The following is an 18,657-nucleotide window of genomic DNA, read 5'->3' on the forward strand; positions in this document are numbered from 1 at the left end:
TCATTGGGCAGGGACACCGGGAGTCTGAATTTGAGGCTCCACATGCATGTGGGTGGCCCAGACCAGGTGACCCTCCTCCTTCCCCTGACCACCCCTCCACGGGACTTGGCTCACCGTCAGGAGCCTACTGTTTTCATCATGCACGTGCCCAAAAGCATCGAGGCAGAGCTCCCTCCCCTGCTGTCACTGGTGTCTTCTTTCTCAGCTTTTCCTCTCCTTGCTCTGTGTTTGTGATTTACAAATTCGGTAAACCTTGCTGCTTCCTGATCATCTTCCTTTTGCCTAATACTCAGTTTTCCTTCTCAGAGAAGATTCAAGGAACCAGTAGGAGCAGAAGTGGAGAAAGGACCCAGAAGGCCCTTGGGCCCCTGGGGTTTCCCAGTCCTGATCGATGCGGCTGCTATTCGCTGCCACTGAACCGCAGCCACTTATGTCGCTTCTTTTCTCCAGCTGATTTCCGTGCTGAAAGAAGTGAGTTATCTTCAACCCCAGCAGATGACGCACATCCCTGAGACAGCAGCAGCCATGTTCTCCTCCAGGGAATTCTATCGGCAGCTTGTGGCTAAATTGGAGTTGATGGCAAATTGGTACAACAAGGTTATGAAAACTCTGCTAGAGGTGGAATTTCCATTAGTGCAGGAAGAGCTGCAAAATATCGATCTCTGCCTGAGAGCTGCAGAGGAGACTCTGAGCTGGAAAACGGAAGGTAACAGGAGACCACTTGGGGTCTGGGGAAAAGGTTGGCAGTCAAGATTCTAATAAAGTTGGTAGAACCTCACTTCATTCCCCGGTTAATCTGATTTGGGTTTGAAGCATGAGTCTGTCCTCTCAGATATGCGCCTGAAGTAGAGAAGACAAGGAGGAACGGGGTCCCTCTTCCGCCTCCTCTGCGTGCCTGGGAGGTTTAGACAGCTTTGCTGCCACGCTCTGGGGAATTTTCATGAACTCTCCCACAGTCTCCAGCATATACTGGGCACTCCATGGAGGAGGATTTTTACTACATTATCATTGTTACTTACTTTTCTTAACTGGACCATAAACATCTTAAATGAGGGAGCTATGCATTTACTTTTCTTGTATCCTCCAGTGCAATTCAATAAACTTTCATTGATTGATTAACATGTACAGGGCACCATGTGCAGGACTGTGAGGAGAATATGAAATATAGGGGATGTGACCCCTACCTTCAAAGAACTCATAACCAAGATCCATAACCAGGGTCAAGGAAAGGGGTGGCTTTTTGTTACAACTAGGAAGGAAAAGACTCTGATGATTACAAACTAACCTGTGCAGAAAAGTCTTATTATAAAACCCACAGGTATTAAATCCCTATGTTTCATAGCAACCAGACCTTTTGCTCTACCACTGTAAGATATTTCAATCAATTCTATCTCTTTTGGGGAACAGGCATTTGGGATTATGTCATTCAGATCACCAATAGTATTCATGATCTTGAACAAAGAGTTCAGAAAACGAAAGACAACGTGGAAGAGATTCAAAACATCATGAAAACATGGGTGTCACCAATATTTAAGAGAAAAGATGGGAAAAAGGAATGCCTTCTCTCTATGGATGATCAGCATGATCGAATGGAAAAATATTACAGTCTTATCAAAGAATCTGGCCTTAAGATTCATGCCCTTGTGCAGGTAATAACCAGCCTCTCAGACACACATACCACCAGTACAGGGAAAGCATCAAGAAGTGTGTTTGGGTGCCAGAAGTGATTTGGAAATTAGAACAATCAATAGATGCTGTGTCTTCTGCAGTCAGGGATAGAAGTTAAAACTGATAGCAAAAGAGCTAAAACTAATGGATGGGGAGCATGTCAAGTCACATTCTGGTATCAGTGTGTCAAAGTTAATATGATCTTAATAGTGACACCACTTAGTCGTCACACGACTTAACATCCCGCACCAAACCCCTAGGGGGTAGAAGGGGATGCCAAGGACAGAATCCTAATTTATCCACTGCACTAACCACCCCGAACTCGTCCACACAACCTGGTGTGGCCCTGCAGCAGCATCCTCATAACCTAGCTCTACAGAGCCTGGAGATACGCAAGATGACTGCGGTGTCCCTGATGCACTGGGTAAAGAGAGGGAAAAATGCAGAGTGCTGCCCTTCATGCAGGAAGGCTCTGCCCTGCGTTGTGATCAGGGCAACCTTGCGTCTCATCATCCAAGACTGGACGAGGGAAAAGAGCTATAAATGGCCACCAGCTCCAGCCCTACTGAAGTAGCCGTGGGGCAATTCTCCTGGGTTGATCTCATGCACAGGGTCAGTAATGAATCACAGTTGTTATCTTTGGGTTTTCTGTGGGTTGAAACACAATAAAATGTTGTACTTTTGACCTTTTAAATTTTCTTTATCTGTTTTCTAGCTTATTAATTTCTGTTATTTATCATTTCTTTCTTTCTAGTTAATTTGGGGTTAATTTGCTTCTCCTTTTTGTCTAGCCTATAAGGGTTGAAACTTAGAGTATTGATTTCAAGCCTTTCTTTCTAATGCAAGCATTTGATGATATAAATTTCCCTCTTAGCAGTGCTTCAGTTGCAATCACAGATTTGATCTGCCTCATTTTCATTATCATTCAGTTTTAATTATTTTTCTCTTGCGATTTGTTCTTTAACTCAGTGGTTGTTTAGAAGTATGTTGTTTAATTTCCACATATTTAGGTCGTCTCTGGATAGCTTAATGAAATTGATATCTAGTTTAATTCCCTTATAGGCAGAGAAAATACTCTGTAAGATTTCAGTTGTTTAGAATTCATCAAGTCTTGTTCTGTGACCTAGAATGTGGTCTATGTTATTGGATGTTCCTTGTGCGATTGACAGTATGTTTATTCTTCCATTGTTGGGTGTGATGTTCTATAAAATATCAATCAGCTCAAAGTGGTTGATAGTATTGTTCAGATCGTCTATATGATTTCTCAGTTTTTTTGTCTATTTGTTCTTCCAGTTACTGAAGCTAGAATGTTAAAATCTCCACCTATGATTTTGGATTTGTCTATTTTTATCCTTTAGTTCTTTCAGATTTTTCATCAAGTATTTGAAGCTCTGTTAGTAGGTACAGACACATTTATAATTACTGTAACTTCCTGATGAATTGGCCATTTTATCACTATGAAATTGTTTTTATTTCTAATAATACTCCCTTGTCTTGAAGTCTTTTTTTCTGATAATTCTATTGCCTTTTCTTCCAGATTCACTATTCCTACTTTTTGCATTGTCCATCTTTTTCCACCCTTTCACATCCAACCTATTTGCTTCTTTGGATTCAAATTTCTTCTCTTACAGACAGCATATAATAGAAACTTACTTTTCTGCATCTTACAACTTTGCCTGTTAATTGAAATGTTTAGGTCATTACACTTAATGTAATTATTGATATGGTTGGATTTAGCACTACTGTTTTGCTGTTTGTTTTCCATTGGCTTCATCTCTTTTTTGTTCCTCTGCTCTTCCTTTCCCACCTTCTTGTTATTAATTGTATATTTTCTAGTATTCTATTTTCATTTCTCAATTGGCATTTCAGCTTTACCTTGTTGCATCACATTTGCAGTGGTTGTTCTAAGTTTTGGTAGGTCTCCTGAACTAATCACAATCTACTTAGAGTTTTCCCATGAAATATAGGAACCTAGCAACAATTCAAACCGCCCAGCCATCTTTTATAGTGTTGGTGTGTGTGCATGTGTGTGTATATGTGTGTGTATAATATACCCCACAACAGAGTATTATAATTTTTTGTTTTAAAAGCTTTGGGGAAAATATTTATAGAGTTTTGCATTTACCCACATAGTCACCATTTCCAGATTTGTTTTTCCTTTCTGTAGAACTAAGTTACCGTCTATGGTCATTTCTCTTCAGCCAGAAGAACTTCCTTTAGTATGCCTTGCAGTTTAGGTCTGCTGATGACACGGTCTCTCAGTTTTTGTTTATCTGAAAATGTCCTTATTTCACCTTTGTTTTTGAAGAAGAGTTTCACAGAATATAAAATTCAGTGTAGACAGTTCTATTTTCCTTTCAGAAGTCATTTCATTGTCTTGACCCTCCAAGGTTTCTGATGAGAAGCCAGTGTACTGTGTATCTTTGTTCCCCTTTTTTCTCAGGCTCCTTTTAATAGATTCTTTTAAAATAAATTCTTTGTATTTTTTCCCATTCGACTACGATGTGCCTAAATAAATTTTCTTTATATTCAGCCTGCTTGGAGTTTGTGAGGTTTTAAATCTGTTTTTCACCAAATGGGGGGGGGGGGTTAATCAAATTACAACATTCTTGTCTAATAATTCCAACATCTATTTTATTTTCTGAGTCTTTTTTTTAATGTGAAGAAAGTTTATTTTTGTGTCACATAAGTCGAAGGAATAGGCATTCCAGGATTGGTATGGCAGCTATTTTCTGAGTCTGTTCTTAGTGATTATTTTCTCTCTTGGTTAAATGTCACATTTTCCTGCTTCTTTGCATGTCTAGTAATTTTTTATTATGTTCTAGTCATGTTGGATGCCACTTTAGAATCTGGATGTTATTTCCCTTTAAAGAGTTTGTGGTTTTGTTTCGGCAGGCAGTTAACTCACTGGTGGGTCAGCTTGATCCTGTTGAAGCTTTATGTTAAGCTTCCTTAGGGAGAGTCTAAAGAGGCCTTGCTCTAGAATAGAGCTCTAATCCTAAAGCATTGCATTTCTGGGGTATCAACTGAAGTCCTGGGTTATCTGTGAGGTCTTTTCATTATTTCTGATCAACACAAACATCTTCCAGCGCTATATGACCTTCACAAACTGCATTCAGCTTAGAGCCCCCAGTAACTGTTCTCTGCCAGGCCTTGCAGAATCTTGCCCTAAATATGTACAGCTTAATCCTCAGTCAGAGATTCAAGAGGACTCAGCAACCTCAGCAGTCCCAAACCCCCATTTCTGTCTTTTCTGCCCAGCAGGAACGATGCTCTAATTGAGGTCCACTTTCCTATGCCATGGTTTGGCAAGTGCCTCTAGGGAGAAAGCCAGGTAGTTGTGAAGCTCACCTTGAATATTTCCCGTCTCTTAGAGGTCACATCCAATTACCCAAAATAATTATTTCTTGTATCCCGTTCTGTAGCTGTTTGTAGCAAAAGGGAAAGTCCAATCTCATTCCTCTGTCTTGGCTAGGATCAGAAACTTGGGCTAGTTCTTCTTAGTTTACAGAAAATTCTGACACGTTTGCTCCTTGTACCGTAGTAGATTTGAGGTGAAAGGTATAGATAGCTATATTGATAGGGTGACAGTAGGAAAGAGATAAAACAACTATACAAGGCAGTCATAAAAACTAAACTAGAAGCAAACAGACATACACATCTTAGTAACACCTAAGAGCAACTCTGGATTGTCACTGAGTTATGATTTGCATGATGATGGACTCTCATTAAATCTTTAATCTACTTAGGAAGGAAAGGTATATAGGTAATACACTTTAGAAATTTTAGAGTTTTGACATTTAAAAGCAGAATCATGAGATTTACAATATGGCAGTGTTTCCTAAAGGGGTTAAGTGTGAGTCACCTAGGAAATTTACTTCTGCAAAGTGGTAACTGCATTCTTTGAAGATGTAAGATAAATGGAAAGTTGCTGTAAAAAGGCTGAATGATGAAAATGATGAGTAAATGGGACATCTGTACTTGCCATACCACTAGGTCGGCGACTGTATCATGTAAAAGGAGGGAGAGAAAGCCTGTGCATTCCTTTCTGTGTGTGCATTTTCTAATTCACTCAGTATGATAAAGGTTTTTAGTTAATATTAAATGCCAGCAACAAAACACTCCAGCTCATTTCTTTTTTTAAATTTATTTTATTGAAGTATAGTTGATTTACAATGTTGTGTTAATTTCTGCTGGACAGCAAAGTGATTCAGTTATATATATTAATATATTCTTTTTCATATTCTTTTCCATTATGGTTTATTACAGGATATTATAGTTCCCTGTGCTATACAGTAGGACCTTGCTGTTCATCCATCCCTTATAGAATACCTTGCATCTGTTTATCCCAAACTCCCAATCTATCCCTCTGCCACCCCCTTCCCTGTTGGCAGCCACAAGTCTGTTCTCTATGTCTGTGAATCTCTTCCTGTTTCATAGATATAATCATTTGTGTCATATTTTAGATTCCACATATAAGTGATATCATATGGTATTTGTCTTTCTCTTTCTGACTGACTTCACTTAGTATGATGATCTCTAGGTCCATCCATGTTGCTGCAGATGGCATTATTTCATTCTTTTTTATGGCTGAGTAATATTTCATTGTATATATGTACCACATCTTCTTTATCCATTCATCTGTTGACGGACATTTAGATTGTTTCCATGTGTTGGCTATTGTAAATAGTGCTGCTATGGACATAGGGGTGCATGTATCTTTTTGAATTAGAGTTTTGTCCAGATACAGGCCCAGGAGTGGGATCCACTCCAGTTCATTTCTAAGGATTATCCAGGAAATGCTTTACTTGCTTGAACCCCAGATTTCTTACGTCTTGAATTATAATGCCCTGTACCGTTAGTGTTCCTTCTTCTGCCCACCCTGACTTCTGCTCTGCTGCAGCTTCCTCCACAGCCATCAGTCAGCATCTATGAAGCACACATTGCATCCATCAGCATCCTTCCTGAGAAGGTGACCTGACCCCATCCTCCTTTCTCAGGGAGAGGATGAGGCACCACATTTCCTTCATGGGTTAACTTTGTGTTCCTTTCAAGCAAGGGTTATACCCATTAGACAGAATGGGTTTGTTACACATGTACAGGTGTACCTCATTTTAATGTGCTTTGCTTTATTGTTCATTCACAGATATTGCATTGTTCCGTTTTTTTTTTTTTTTTTTTTAATTGAACCCTGCATCACAAGTCTGTTCATGCCATTTTTCTTTTTGTCACCTTTTGGTAACTCTGTCACAGTATTTCAAACTCTTTCATTCTTGTTATACTTTTGCGGTGACCTGTGATCAGTGATCTTTGATACTATTGTGAAACATTATGACTTGCTGAAGGCTCAGATGATGGTTAGCATTTTTTAGCAATAAAGTATTTTTTAATTAAGGTATGAACATTCTTTTTTTTAGACATAGTGCTGCACACTTAATAGACTAAAGTATAGTGTAAGCATAACTTGTATATGCACTGGGAAACCAAAAACTTTGTGTGACTGACTTTATTGCAATATTGGCTTTATTGCAGTGGTCTGGAACCAAACCTGCAGTATCTCCAACGTCTGCCTGTAATAGAAAATTCTTCATAACAGTGCAATTTTTCTCCATGTGTTCTTTTCATTCCCATTAATGATAATAAGACCAGTCCTCCCATATTATTAAACATGGTTTATATCCATTCTTCTTTATTTTGTAGGAAAACCTGGGTCTTTTCTCAGCAGACCCAACCTCCAGTATTTGGAAGACTTATGTTAACTACGTTGATGATATGTTGGTGGATGGATTCTTTCTTGCAATTGAGTGCTCCCTCAAGTATCTCCTGGAAAATACTGGTATTTACTGGCTTATGGATGTGGTTTATTACTGGGAAGGTAACAGTAATAGCATCTATTGAGTTACAGTGAAGTGCAATTGAGTGCTCTGTGACTTTTCCCAAAGCGTTGTGAACATTTTGTGACTTATAACAAAGGCATTGCGTTTCTAAATTGTTCAACGATAAAAGACTTCTCTCTCTTCAAAACTCAGATGATAAATCAGACTTTAAGATAGTGAAGCCCATAGCAAAAGCAAAAATACAAAAGCCAATTCAGTCTAAATGAAGCTCCAGTGTGGAGGAGTGAGTAAGCTGGAGCAGCTCCACCTGGACTTGACTCACGGCAGTGGGAGGGGACAGTCCCTGCCTTCAAGCTGAATGTACTGTATCTCTGTGGCCTTTTGAGAACACAGGGAGGTTGTAGTAGCCAGCTTACATGGAAGAATCAAGTTTTTCTGTGTAAAAAGAGTCAGACAAGAAGCTGGGGGTGAGGTAGCTTTTAGAAGGAAAAGGAATGTCAAGGAGGCAATGGGCATTCTTTGAAGCTGTTAAAAGATAGCCAAGGGCTTTGAATGTATGGTCCATAGACAGAGTCAAAGATTGTATAATAAAGGCTAACCTTGGTTAGTAAGGGATGGGATGGAAAGGGCAGAAGAGTTCAGGAATAAAGTTGAGTTACACCTTTCACATTCTGGTAGATTCTGAGGAGCTCAGCGAGGGTGAAGGATGAGGTGAGGATGAAGGTGAGATAAGAGCTTAGTCCGTTGAGCCCAACCCAAGGAAAGAAATCAATGCAGAGTTAAAATAGGTGGGCTGAGACCCATGTCCAGATATCCAGCCCATGCAAGAGGTTGACAATGCAGAGAGGAGCAAGGCCAGCGCTGGGTGTAGCTCAGATGGGCACACCCACCCTCACCCCCACCCCATGGTCCTGGTAGGTGGAGTGACTGAGGTCAGAGGCAAGGTCTTTGCTTTCATGGTGTAAGGTGCTCCAAATCAAGGAGATACAGAAGCAGGAAATGGGCTCTGGCATAGTCAACAGGCGGGAGGTCACCTTCTAGAACCTGGGGCATCGAACACAGGCACCGAGACTGGAAAACTGGTTCATAGGGACCAGTGCCAACGGTGCTCATCTTAGTGAACTGACCAAACCTCCTCTGATATTGGAGGTTGGGGGTCCCGTCACTCAGCCCTCCTCTAGAAGATCTAGGAAGATGCCCCAGCCACACTTGAGTGCAGGCACTGCATAAAGGACTCACCCTAGGCCAGTGTCTGTCCAGCTCTCCTGATCTGGGCTGTCCAATGTGTCACTTGTCCTCCTCTCACAAGGAGGAGAGCATGGGAGCAAGAGGATGGGGACAGGAGATGGTAGCCAAAGTCACCTTCCCTCCATGGAAATGGGGGGAAAGGGAACACATTTCCTTCACAAAATAGAATGGGCAGGAGCTGGACCTTGTGGCTGCCTGAGCAGAGGAGCTATAGATAAAATTAAAAGGCGCTGGTTACCAAGGCAAGGTGAAGGAGCCTAAAGAGAGTGAGTGGCCTCTAAGAGGAAAATCACCATGACCCTTTGCCATAGCCCAGGTGGACAACTTTATTCCCCTGGTCCACCTTACCATTTCCACTTCTCGTGTTTGGTCAAACCAGTACCATTCCCGTGGCTTGGGCTGGCGTCCCAGCCATCTCTCAGAATCCACACCCTGCCTGGGTTAAATGCTAGCCACTCTATCCAGAAGCACTCTTCCTCTTCTCAACTCTTAAAGCGATTTGCTTGTACCAGGGGCGTGGAACCGCCAGGACCGTCCGACTTGTACAGTAATTATGTTGCCATTGCATCTAACATAGGGATTCGGTTCTTATGTCAGTACATAGGGCAGAATCTCTTATAGTAACATGTTCTTGAAAGTCTTTTAAATCCTTTAAACTATATGCAACCCAACCTATTAAATTATAAGTATCTAGTGCATGTAGGAATGCAGAATATATCATAAGTACGTGTGCAAGGCATAATTTTACTGATTTTTAAAAAAATTACTCTATAATAATAGTATAGTTACTGTGATATTGGTAAACTTGCACTTCCTTAAGCTCAATATGCACTGGATGGGACACTCCTGAGTCCAGTAATGCAGATTTCTCATCCTTACAGTTTTGAAGGCAAAGCCTTAGTCTTACATATCTTTGAGGGTCCCACAGTTTTTTAGTTAGGGAGAATGGCTAAGCAGTGGTAAGAAGAACTCCATGAATAATGTGGCTTAAAGGATATGGAAGTCTGTCCCCCGGGTTCTAGTCCAAAGCGAGCACTCCAGGTTAGTTGCAAGTTCCTTCCGTCCTGTGGTTCCACCACTTTCTAGGGCCTGGTCTTCATTTCCATGGTTGAGCCGGGTCACTGCTGCATCCCGGCTCCAGCCTGTGGGAGGGCAAAGAGAGCACAGAGGAGGCCGCCTGCTGCCTCGTGGATCGCAGCCCAGAAGTGTCACCTCTTCCCACATCCCACTGGTGAGGGAATCGCGTTGCCACACCTAACTGCAAGCCCGCCCACTTATACCTCTATTTCCAAGGAAGAAGGGATAATGGATTTCCATGAGCAGTCTCCACTGCCCGTGATGTCCAGCACGCAGCAGTCTCCTAAATACTTTTACAATCAAAAAAATATATGAAAATAAGTGGTTATTAATAGTCTAAGCGTTTACCTTGTACTTGGAACATCTTGTTCCATATTATGTTTTGATTTAAATTTAACAAGACAAGTTAGTCTAGCAAGTAATCAGGGGTTTGTTAATCATTTATACTGTTTTAAAAAATCTTATCACTACAGGACTACAGAATTAAAATAAGTTCTGTTTTTACAGAAAAGGAGCAAAAGGGATAGGATTGTGACTTTCTTTTTCACGCCTACACGACCTTGGACAAGCACACCCTTGTTCCCCTAGTGGCTGCCAATGGGGAATGGCCTGGTTTGTGCACAGGAAGAAATCAGCTGCTTCCAAGAAACTGGCTTTGCGAAATCAACCTCTTCTCAATCAGAGGCTGTACTGCCTCCCAGGAGGTGTTTGGGGATGTGGAAGGGGACTGGCTTGGGTTGATCAGTCACTAGGACGTGCTCTCTGAGGACAAGGAGAGTAAATGTCCTGCAATGCCCAGGATGGCCCTGCACAAGAATTAGCCTGTTCCAAATGTCAGTGGTTCCCCTCTCAATAAACACTGCAGGACCGCCACCCTCACCTTTTCTGGGTTGTTAGCAAATTTTACATTTCCATTTTCTTATACCCAAACAGCTCATTAAAGGAAAGAAATGCTCTGAGTGCTTTTAAAACAGTATTGCATTTTGCCTACGTTACCCATTCTCTTCTGTTTTCCTTGTTTTTCAGAATGTAAGGCAGGACTCACCCCGATATTTGAAGCACAACTGAGCTTAGCCATCCCAGAATTGGTTTTCTGTCCATCTCTGGAGCCTGGAGTGAAGGGTGGCTTCTACGACATTGTTGAGGGTCTCATCACCAGCATTTTTAGGATATCGTCCTTGGTTCCACGGCTTTCCCCTCAAAACGGCTCTCCCCACTATCAGGTACTGGATCTGCAAGCATCCTGCCCTCTCATCAGATCTGGAGCCCCCTGTGAAGTGCTGGTGTCACCCGCCTGCTTTTGTCTTGCTCCCCTAGGTTGACTTGGAGGCCATGCCTGATCTGGCAGGCATGCGGGGCGAGCTGATGGGGCGGATGCGGGGCATGATGACCCTCTGCTGCGGCTATCGGAGCACCCTCAGCCAGTATTCCTACCTCTACGTGGAGGACCGGAAGGAGGCCCTGGGCCAGTTTCTGCTATATGGGCACATGCCCACAGCAGAGGAGATGGAAGCCCATGCTGAGGATGGCATTCCAGAGAACCCGCCCCTGCTCCATCAGTTCAAAGCGCAGATCGACTGCTACGAAAAGCTCCATGAAGACGTGTGCAGGCTGGAGCCCATCCAGGTGTTTGACAGCTGGATGAAGATTGATGCACGGCCCTTTAAAACGTCTCTGCTGAATATAATTAAGAAGTGGAGCCTTATGTTCAAACAGCACCTTGTGGACTACGTCACTCACAGGTAACGCGGTCCTGCTAGCTTCCCGGGCTGTCAGGAACACCATGGTTTTAATCTTCTTCACATTTTCCTCCATAGGTTCGTGGTTAAATTAAAAATTAAAACAGCTGCTTGGAGGTTCCAGGCTTTTGGACACCAGCAGTAACGTTAGTCCTGCCCTCTCATTTGTTCATCAGACCTGGCCTCTTTCTGGTTCGTTTTCCATTTGGTGCCCAGTGTGCGAAAGGCACTCAGTAAGTGGTAAATAATGTTAGAGACAATAATAGCAGATCTAACCTCCCTTCACAGCTCTGACTGTGAAATCTCTTTAAGCCTGAGAAGCAGAGGGGGTCTAATGGGCCTCTTAGATTTTACTTCTCCCACTTACTCCTTGTCTCAGATTATCCAGCTGTGAGGCACGGAAGCCCCTAAATCTACACACGCCTGATGCCTGCCAGTGCCACTCTAGCTGTGTGACAGATTGGATCTGAAACTGTCTGTTCCACCACAGACCTAGACCACCCAGCCCAGCACCAGGCTCTCTAAGCCAGAGCACCAACCTCTAGATAAATAATCAGGTTGGTTAATAGTCTCCCAGTCACTTCACCTTAGCCTTGTCCTCCCAGGTCTGCCACAGGCAGAATCTCAGCTCCCAGCCCCTCCCCACAGAATCGTATGGAGTGCCATGTCCCTCTGTTCAGTGGTCAGTCTTTGGTGCATTAGCTGATGCTGCAGGGGAGCCCTCCCCAGAGTTTGGTGCTGGTCTTGCTTGCTGCTCAGTGATGTGGACGGGAGACAGCCAAGTCGAGAATGCATCTATGTACAAACAAATTCTGAGACTTTGCAAGGGTGATGGTTCTCCACTCTAGAAAACCCGCAGGAAATCATTTTGGGATGTTTCAAACAGGGCTTTCCAAGTGTTGTTTAAGAAGCAGCAGCCAGTTTCCCACACTTGAGAGGCAAGAAAGGGAAGCAGTGGTGGCAGTTGGGGAGGTGGCAGTGATGCCCCTGAATGGAGTACTGTTGAGGGGACAGCTCTGTGCTCTGTGGTCCCTCTCCATTAGCAGGTCTGGTGACCCAAGGACATGGGGACATGTTTCAGATGCAGATGTTATTATTATTTAGGTATGGCAAGGCCAACAGATCAGGAGATGACGGCTATTGAAAAGACAGTTTGTTAGGCTCATAGATCCCAAGAGGAGGGGGGCACAGCACACCATGCGGGGCCAAATGGGGGGCACCAGTGTTAATCAGGAAGCAGAGGGAGTGAGGGGAAACACGGGCAAGAGCTTTTATTACGGCTTCCATGGAGAAGAATGGGCAAGACTTTCTTTTCCAGGTTTAGGAGCAGGTTTAGGATTGGCTAGTTTTTTAAATAATTTTAACAGGCTCTGGGGTGTATGTTGTCTGGTACCTGGCTGTGGGATTATAGGGCAGGTGAACTGTGGCCTGGAGAATGAGAGCCAGATGGAGGAGGTGGTTGGGGATATGGACTTTGGATTGATTGGCTTGCATTTGAAAGGCACAGTCAAAAGCAGGGTGTTTACTATCTCTAGGAACTGGCTAACCCTGGGAGGGTCAATCCCTCCAGGGCCGACAAGGCCCCCAATGTCAGAGCATCGGAAACACAGGGTTGATACAGGGCATAGTGACAGCAGCTTCCATGTGTCCCTACCAGGTGAGGCTTCACAGGATGTAACAGTTGTTTGTTTTTTTTTTAAATAAATTTATTTATTTATTTATTTTTGGCTGTGTTGGGTCTTTGTTTATGTGCGAGGGCTTTCTTTAGTTGCGGCGAGCGGGGGCCACTCTTCATCCCCGTGCGCAGGCCTCTCACTATCGCGGCCTCTCTTGTTGCGGAGCACAGGCTCCAGACGCGCAGGCTCAGTAGTTGTGGCTCACGGGCCTAGTTGCTCCGCGGCATGTGGGATCTTCCCAGACCAGGGCTCGAACCCGTGTCCCCTGCATTGGCAGGCGGATTCTCAACCACTGTGCCACCAGGGAATCCCGTAACAGTTGTTTTAACAGGAAAACACATGATAGAGCACTGAGAAGGCCTGAGTCCTCCTTGAACCCCTGTTTCCTTGTCTCTGAAAGAAGACAAGTTTGACTGGATTCCTGTAAGGTGCCTTCCAGTTTTAATAGTTGGTGATCCATAAACTGACTCCTTTGCTACACTTTGGGAGAATGTCTCATTGTGTTCTCAAAGATTAGATAAAAAACGAAATAATAAGAACAATAAAAAATATTTATTATTGTCTACTATGTGCCTTGTAATTCTGTGATTTCCACCTTCTCTTAGTAGGTGTCAGGATTAATCCCACCTTGCCTTACATAAATACTTCATTTACTGTCAGAAATCCAATCCTTCGTTATCATCTGTCTTATTCAGCTTGGACTGCTGTGATAACTGCGATTTGTAATAAGATATAGATATTGGATTGGCCAAAAAGTTCATTCGGGTTTTTCCATAAGATGCATGGGAAAGCCCGAATGAACTTTTTGGCCAGCCCAATATTTGGTCTTCATCCCTGTTTCTGGCAAAAGCTCCTATAACCCTTGTATTTCCTAAGTGGTGAGAGCCATAAAGGTATCTTTTGTTATGTTAATGGAACTTTTGGACCTCGCCTATGGATGGGAGGTGGTTGTCAGGACAACCAACCATGTGATTAGAGGTTGAAACTTTCAGTCTCACTCCCCAGAACTCCAGGGAGGAGAGAGGGGCTGGGGGTTGAATTAGTCTCCAATGGCTGATGGTATAATCAATCATACCTGTGTAATAAAGTCTCCATAAAAACCAAAAAGATAGGGTTTCAAGAGCTCCCAGTTTGTGAATGCATGGAGATTCGGAGGAGTGGTTCATTCAGAGAGGGTATAGAAGCTCCACATCCTTTCCCATACCTTGCCCTGTGCATCTCTTCCATCTGGCTGCTCCTGAGTTATATCCTTTTATAATAAACCAGTAATCTAATGAGTAAACAGGTTCTCTGAGTTCCATGAGCCACTCCAGCAAATTAATCAAATGCAAGGAGGAGGTCATTGGAACCTCTGTCCTATAGCTGGTCAGTCAGAGGCAAGGTGACAACCTGGACTAGTGTTTGGGTCTGAAGGGGGTGAGGCAGTCTTGTAGGACTGAGCCCTTAACCTGTGGAATCTCCAGGTAAATAGTGTCAGAATTGAGTCAAGTTGTAGGACAAGCAGTTGGTGTTGGAGAATTGCTTGGTGGTGTGGCGTACCCCCCTACCCACCCATAGGCATTGGAATTGGTATTAGGATCCTTGTAGCTGCCATAACAAAATACCACTGACTGAGTGACCTGAACAACACAAATTTATTTCTCACAATTCAAGAGGCTAAGAAGTCTAAGATCAAGATGCCAGTCAATTTGATTCCTAGTGAGAGCTCTCCTCCTAGCTTGCAGACAGCTGTCTTCTCACTGTGTCCTCACATGGCCTTTAGTCAGTTCTCGTGCACAGAGAGAAAAAGAGAGATCTCCCTCTTCCTCTTCTTATAAGGCCACTAATCCCTCATGGGGGCCCCACCCTGATGACCTCGTCTAACCCTAATTACCTCCCCAAAGGCCTCAGCTCCAAATACCATTGCAACTGGGGGGTTGGGGCTTCAACATATGAATCTGTGGGAGACACAGACATTCAGTCCATAGCATCATCTTAACTCTCATCCCCATTCAGCTCCTTATGCCCTGATCTTACTCAGCCCCACCCTTGCCCTTGCAAAGCCCTCCCCTGTGCTCTTCCCCTGGACCTCAGGATCTTGCATCAGCAAAGTCCACTGTCCCTTCGTCTTCTCTCATCCTTTTTTTGCTCTAACTGAAACCCAGCTCTCTCCTGAGGATACTGCTTCCCTGCAGCCCTCCCAAGTAGGGCTGATTTTTCTCCTATATCCCTCTTAACCACTGGGCCTAGAGGTAGATGAGATATTCTTGCTCTTCACTGCTGCTTCCAGACCATTCCACCTGGTCCTCCCTCAAAACCTCCGGCTTCACTGGAGTGAATTCTATCAGACAGTACAACCTGCCACTTGTCGCTGCCGCAGTCACCTGCCAAGCCCTTAGCCATTCCTCCCCTTCGTTGCAGGTCATGTCATCTGGCTCAGTCTCCCTTTCCCATCCTGCTGCTGATAATCATCCTCAGTGACTCAGCATCCACATGGAGCCTTCATTATACCTGCCTCTTATTTTCTTGACCTCTCTCTCCATTGCCCTTTCCTTCCGTCATACCTCTGCTACCTAATTCCATGTTGTGCCCTCAGTGGAGTGGAAGGAAAGATGAGCAAGTACTTGCTTCCCCTTCAGAATCTCAGGTTAAAGCGTTCCATTCTCTGACCACCACTTGGTATCTTTCCAGCTGTCTTACTTGGCAACGGTGCCATGCAAAGTTCTTCAGACCCATCAGGATTTCCAATCCATTGGTCCCGATGCTTTATCGGGATAGCTCAGTGTTTATCACCCTTGCTCCCCATTCCCATTCCCACCTCGTAAAACCCTGACTGTTTAAACTCAGTGCCCCACACCTGCACCTGAGCAATTCATCCTTGATGAAGGAAAAACAAACCAGTCTTCTGACCAATCTCATATTAAATTTATGAACATAAATATTTTTATGAACATTTTCATAGATTCTTCCCAACTCCCGTAGACTCTTTTTTTGTACTCTTCCCTGATTAAATCCCTCTTCCTCCCTACCAGATGTCACCCCTGCCCTAAATGTGAAATAATCCTTCCCATACTTTTCTTCAGGGCTTAGTATATATATATATGTACACACACAAACACACACACAGATATACATATATTGAGATTTGCATTTTAAAGCTATAAAAATGAAAGGGTTGCATACTATATATCCCTCTGTCCTGTTTCTTTTATTCAGCATTATATTTGAGACCCATCCACGCTGAGAATATAGCAGTAGTTCATTCATTTCCACTGCTGTAGGGTATCCCATCATCTGAATATGCCACAATCTATCTATCCATTCTGTGGTTGATATGGTTGTTTCAGATGGTTTCACTAATATCAACAAGGTTGCTATGCATTCTCTTATACAGCTGTCACAGTATCCATGAGCAAACATGGCTCTAGGGTGTATAGCTAGGAGTGGAATTGCTGGGTCAGTGCACGTTAATGACAACTCTCGCCAAGGTGGATCGGCCATTTGTGAAGATTCCCGTAGCCCCACGTCCCCAACACCTCTTGCTGCTGACAAACTGTTTACTGCTGGCCATTCTGGTGGGAGCTTAGTGGCATCTCGCTGTGATAGACATTTTACATTACTCTGACTATGAATAAAGTGGCTCATCTTTTTCTGTTTTTGGATGAGTCATTATGCTTCCTATTCTGTGCTTCTTCATAGCTCTTGCCCATTTTTTGCTGGACTTTATCTTCTCCCTTCTTATACTTAGAAGTGACATATATTGTATATCTAATCCTTTGCTGATTGTACATATTGCAGATTTAGTCTCCCGTTTTGTGGCCCGTCTTCCCACTCCATTTATGGTATATTTTGATGACAAGTTCATTTTTATGTAGCCAAATGTGTCCATTTTTCCCTTGTGTTGTCTTCTTTTCTCTTGTTAAATAAATCCTTTCTTGTCCTGAGATCCTGATGATACTCTCTTACATCCTCTCCTACAAGTTTTATCTTTTCGCGTTAAATAGCTCTTTGTCGGTCACTGCATTAATATGATGCAGTCCTAATTACTGTAGCTCTGTAATAAATCTTGATATCCGGCAGGGCGAGTCCCTACCTTGTTCACTTTCATTAAGAATGTCTCAGTCATTCTCAGCCCTTCCTTACTATTTTACGTACATTTTAAAATCAGTTTGTAGACAAAACAATCCATTGGGATTTTGATTATACTTGCAGTGACTATAGAGCAATCAATTTGAGGAGAATTGTCATCTTTGTAGTAATGAGTATTCCTAAGAACATGTTGTCTCTCCATTTATCTTCCTTAATGTCCTTCAGTGAAATTTTGTAATCATTTCCTTTAAAATGATTTTCACGTCTTTCTTAAGATTTATTCCTTAATATTTTATTTTTTGTTTCCTAGTGTAAATGATATTTTAAAATCATATTTTGCATGGAAATGAATTGACATTTGCATGTCGATTTTGTATCAAGCAACTCTACTAAATAAGTTGTTAATTCTAATAATTCATCTGTGTACTCTCTGGGGTTTGCTATGTGCATAATCATCATCTACAAAGTTATGATAATTTTATTTCTTCCTCCTCAGTCTTTTTTTTAAAATGCGTTTTATCGCTGTTTCTTATCTGACCACACTGGCTAGGACTGTCAGTATAGCATGGAATGAAGTGGTGATGGTAAGTATCCTTGTCTTGTCCCCAGTCTTAAAGTGGATACTTTCAACATTTCACTACTTAGTATAATGCTCTGTGAGTTTTTTATGGCTTCTGTTTATCTGATTAACGAAGTTCCCTTCTAGTCCTAATTTGTTAAGAGGATTTAGCGAAAATGGATATAACATTTTATCAAGTGCTTTTTCTCACTCCATTAAGATAATTCTGTTTTTTTCCCCTCAATATGTTAAAGTTGTGACTATATTATTTGGTTTCTAATACTGAACCAACCTAGCGTTACTGAGTTAAGCCCAACATGAAATACTGTCTTTTTCAGTGTATTCATTGGTTGATTTTGTTTGCAGATATTTTATTTAGCACTGAGGTGTGTCTGTGTTTGATGAAAGTGGCTTTCAGTTTTTCCTTTCTGTAACATCTTTGTCTGGTCTTGCTCTGTGGTTTTGCTAGCTTCATAAAATGGGTTAGGAAGTAACCTTCTTGTTTATTCTCTGTAAGAGTTGGTGTAAGATTGAAATTCTCTGATCCTTGAACGTTTAAATCTCCTATTGAAACATCTGGCTTGGTATTTTGCTTGTGGCAAGATTTTTACCTGTAATTTCTCTAATGTTGATAGGAATATTAAGGTTTTCTATTCCTTAGTAAGTCATATTTTTCTAGGGATGTATCCATTTCATGTAAATCTTCAAATTATTGTCATGAAATTTATATTATGCTCTTACCTGTTTAATCTCTACAGAATCTATGGATATGTTCCTTTTTAGAT

The 18,657-nt window shown here is 42.5% G+C and overlaps 1 protein-coding gene across 1 annotated transcript in view; it reads left to right on the plus strand.

Annotated features, from left to right (window-relative positions):
• The window catches only part of DNAH9 (dynein axonemal heavy chain 9), a 303,311-nt gene that overhangs the window by 44,551 nt on the left and 240,103 nt on the right, over positions 1-18,657 (plus strand). The window contains exons 13-17 of the mRNA XM_068529609.1: positions 451-706; positions 1,408-1,649; positions 7,369-7,504; positions 10,857-11,053; positions 11,148-11,572. Coding sequence (XP_068385710.1) covers positions 451-706; positions 1,408-1,649; positions 7,369-7,504; positions 10,857-11,053; positions 11,148-11,572 — 1,256 coding nt within the window. The remainder of the gene's footprint in view (positions 1-450; positions 707-1,407; positions 1,650-7,368; positions 7,505-10,856; positions 11,054-11,147; positions 11,573-18,657) is intronic.

Source organism: Eschrichtius robustus, chromosome 20, assembly GCF_028021215.1.
Source record: "Eschrichtius robustus isolate mEscRob2 chromosome 20, mEscRob2.pri, whole genome shotgun sequence".
NCBI classification, from domain to species: Eukaryota; Metazoa; Chordata; class Mammalia; order Artiodactyla; family Eschrichtiidae; genus Eschrichtius; species Eschrichtius robustus.